At 40.2% G+C, this 3,134-nt stretch overlaps 1 protein-coding gene across 1 annotated transcript; it reads right to left on the bottom strand.

Moving 5' to 3' along the window:
• Positions 1-978: 978 nt before the first annotated feature.
• Positions 979-1,881, bottom strand: LOC311078811 (putative C-type lectin domain family 20 member A). Its single transcript, XM_084107811.1, has one exon. It carries the CDS (start codon positions 1,749-1,751, stop codon positions 999-1,001), a length of 753 nt encoding a protein of 250 aa, XP_083963937.1. The 5' UTR covers positions 1,752-1,881; the 3' UTR covers positions 979-998.
• Between the last annotated feature and the right edge of the window lie 1,253 nt (positions 1,882-3,134).

The raw sequence follows: 3,134 nt of genomic DNA, 5'->3' as shown, positions 1-3,134 counted from the left end.
GCACATCAAATTGTATATTTATTGCAGTTTATTTGGAAAGGGATGGATACAATAAACAGATACACACTGTAAAAAAAAATTACATCCCCAAGTCAAAACTTTCAAGTGACCGATAACATCTAAATTTTTCAATTAGTCTGACGTATTATTTCTCATTGAGCCAATGTTAACAGACTATTGCAACAAGAATTTCACTTGGGCCAATTTTAAATTTGGATGTTATTGGTCACTTGAAATTTTTGATTTGGGAGGGTTAGAAATTTTTTACAGTGCAACTGCTTGTAGTGCTTAGCTAAAGCTAATTTGCAACACTTGTCCCTAGAAGGGCCTTTTATAGACTACAATTACAACAACAGTAATATATATATATATATTTTTTTTTTCAAAACATGAAACAAGTTCATAACGGCTGAGGGGCAAGATCATTTAAACACCTGAATACAAGCTGTACATAGTGAAAACAAACAAAATGAGCAAAACTTTATTTAAAAACTTTAATATATTTACAATGATGATATCTTATTTGCTTTCTATCCAAAATTTTGGTTGGGCATGCATGACATGGTTATAAAGACATAGTCCTAGACCAAACTGTAAATCTGTATGATATAGGCAATGTGAAAATATCATTGAGTTTAAAAACAACAAAGCATGAACAAAAGTTAAACAATTTCTAATCATAAAGCTAATAAGATTGACCTTGATATTTTTAACATGGCTATTAAAATTTAACTGAGAATCTAAATCTTGTATTTTTACAATAGTACATACAATTTATAATGTCTCTGCAAGCCCATAAAAGATTCTAGCTAAACATTGTTTTACAAGACAATGTATATGTTGACACAACTAAAATGAAAGATTAAAAATTCATTATTTTTAACGACCATACATACATACTGTAAAGCAATAGATTTCTATAGATTCATGATTGATAAAAGAATATCATATATAGGCCTACATGGTGAAATGTATGTATATTGCAACATGAAGCACATTTATAGCTTTTTAAGACAGAGAAAGTTCAGTTTATCCTCACAATTGTTGGGTCTCCAAATATTATTTTCTCTATCCAGAGCTCCACAGCGCAGATTTCTGGCAGGACACTGGAGCTCCCCCTCCTTAGACCAGGCTTTATATCGAAGATTATGTCCACTGACCCAAAACCAATGACCAGCAAGAAAGCGCAGGCCAGTCCACACATAAGCTGTCTGGGATGTTATGGTGTTATGTATCGCCTCTGCCATAATCGTCTGAGATCTCAGACTCGCCAGGTCAGTGTAGGTCTGTCTGCAGTAGTCCAGGGCTTCATCCCACGTCTTGTTCTGATGCACCAGAATGGACTCAAAGACCTGCATACAGTAAAATGGTCGAGTCAACGAGCAAATAGCAGTGTGCAGTTTATAATTAGATTTTCTTACAATGCCACACTTTTGAATGTTTTTGTCCGGTTCGTCATTGTCCCAATTGTCAATTACTTCATCCTCACCTCCAGACCAAATCCATTGTTCTGGGTTGTTAGGACTCATGTGCAGTCCAATCCAAAAAAAATAATCATTGATTCCTGGATTTGCAGAGAGCAGTCGTGCCTCTTCTCTATTGACAGTGGACAGGTCATCATGGTATTCTCTGCAGTAAGTTTGTGCATCTTCCCAGGTCATTAATTCATTCACAAAGAAGTGTTTTCTGTAGAGACTGAAGCTCAGTCTAAAGAGACTCAAAAACAGGAGCACAGCGACGGCAGCCTTCATTTCTACACAGATGATCTGCTCAGCGCAGCCTTTGTGTGTGCTCAGCGATAAAGGGGTGCCTTTTTATATCCGAGAGACAATAAAAAACTGGAAGGCACTGACCAACCAGACGGTCAGGCAAGTATTTGTGTATCAAGTATCCAAACCATGCTGAAACAAAGAAAACATGCAAGTGTAGAAAAAATAAACTTGAGTTTTCTTAAAAAAAAAAAATGCAAATTTGTGTTTTTATACCTGTAAGTTTGTCACACACACGGATACACACACACACATTCTCCATTTTCCCAGCTGACAATATTTGCCTCCACTCCACCTTTGTGAATGCTCAGCATTAATGCCATGTTCAGAGGGTGAGGCTTTTAGTATTTGAGTAACAAATGTTCTGTCACACTTGTCCATGCATCGGCTGATCCATTCCAGCAAATACAAAAGTAACAAACTGTGTGACACTTTTAAATCTGGGTTATAAAGTGGTGAAGTGATGAGTCCCAGCTTAGGACCCCAGGCCAGTAGTATGCCTGATCAAAAGCTGTTCTCGCGATTCTTAGGCCCCATCCACACTACTGCGTTTTCATTGAAAAACGGAGACCTTTTGCTACGTTTGCACCTCCCGTCCAGACTAAAACGGCAAAAACGGAGACCCAAAACGGAGAAGTTTAGAAACGCTGCCGACCCGTTTTTCGTTTTGAATCTCCGGAGGGCGTTTTGGTGAAGACGGGTCAAAACGGAGGACTTTAGAAACGATGACGTAGTAGAGGCTCACGCTCGGCTCTATGATTGGGTGTCATCAGTCATGGCTTATATCTTTGCTAGCAGCTGTTGTGCAAGTAAATTCTGCATTTTACAATGCTATAACTGCCTACATGCACCGGAGGCAAGCTATTTTTCGAGCGATCTGTGACAATTCCCATGTACAGCGGCGGTATCGACCGTACATGGAGCGTCGGTTTTTGGTTAACCCGGGAAGAACCAGCGCATGGTGGGATAATTGAGGATGACAGGTGCCCAGTGCACGGACTTATCAAAAAGCTGTTAACTGATTGGTTTGCGTGACAACGCGTCATGCGAATTTTACGCTTATGTTAAAATTTTTCAACTTGCGCGGAAGACGCGATTGAGGTGAGATCGAGTGTTCGCGCCAACCGCGTAACCCAATTTGCGCCATTCGGCCTGGCATGTTGCTTGTGTAGGCTAATATATTTTAGTTTGGTGTGAACAGCATAACTGTTTCACCGTTTGTATCACTCCGCATTCACTGGGCACCTGTCATCCTCAAGTACCCAGCAAACATGCTCCTCTGGGGCCCGAATGGGGCCCTTGCAGGCAGCCCACTGTGGGCCCAGATACCGGCGTGAAATGCGGGGCACATGTGGGCCCCCATCG

Source organism: Abramis brama (genome assembly GCF_963993115.1).
Source record: "Abramis brama genome assembly, chromosome: 3".
NCBI classification, from domain to species: Eukaryota; Metazoa; Chordata; class Actinopteri; order Cypriniformes; family Leuciscidae; genus Abramis; species Abramis brama.
Note: the sequence above shows the minus strand (reverse complement) of the source record. Positions and strands in the feature narration are given on the sequence as shown.

Coding starts and splice junctions, on each gene's coding strand:
- LOC311078811 (XM_084107811.1), bottom strand. CDS start 1,751: ATGAAGGCTGCCGTCGCTGTGCTCCTGTTTTTGAGTCTCTTTAGACTG.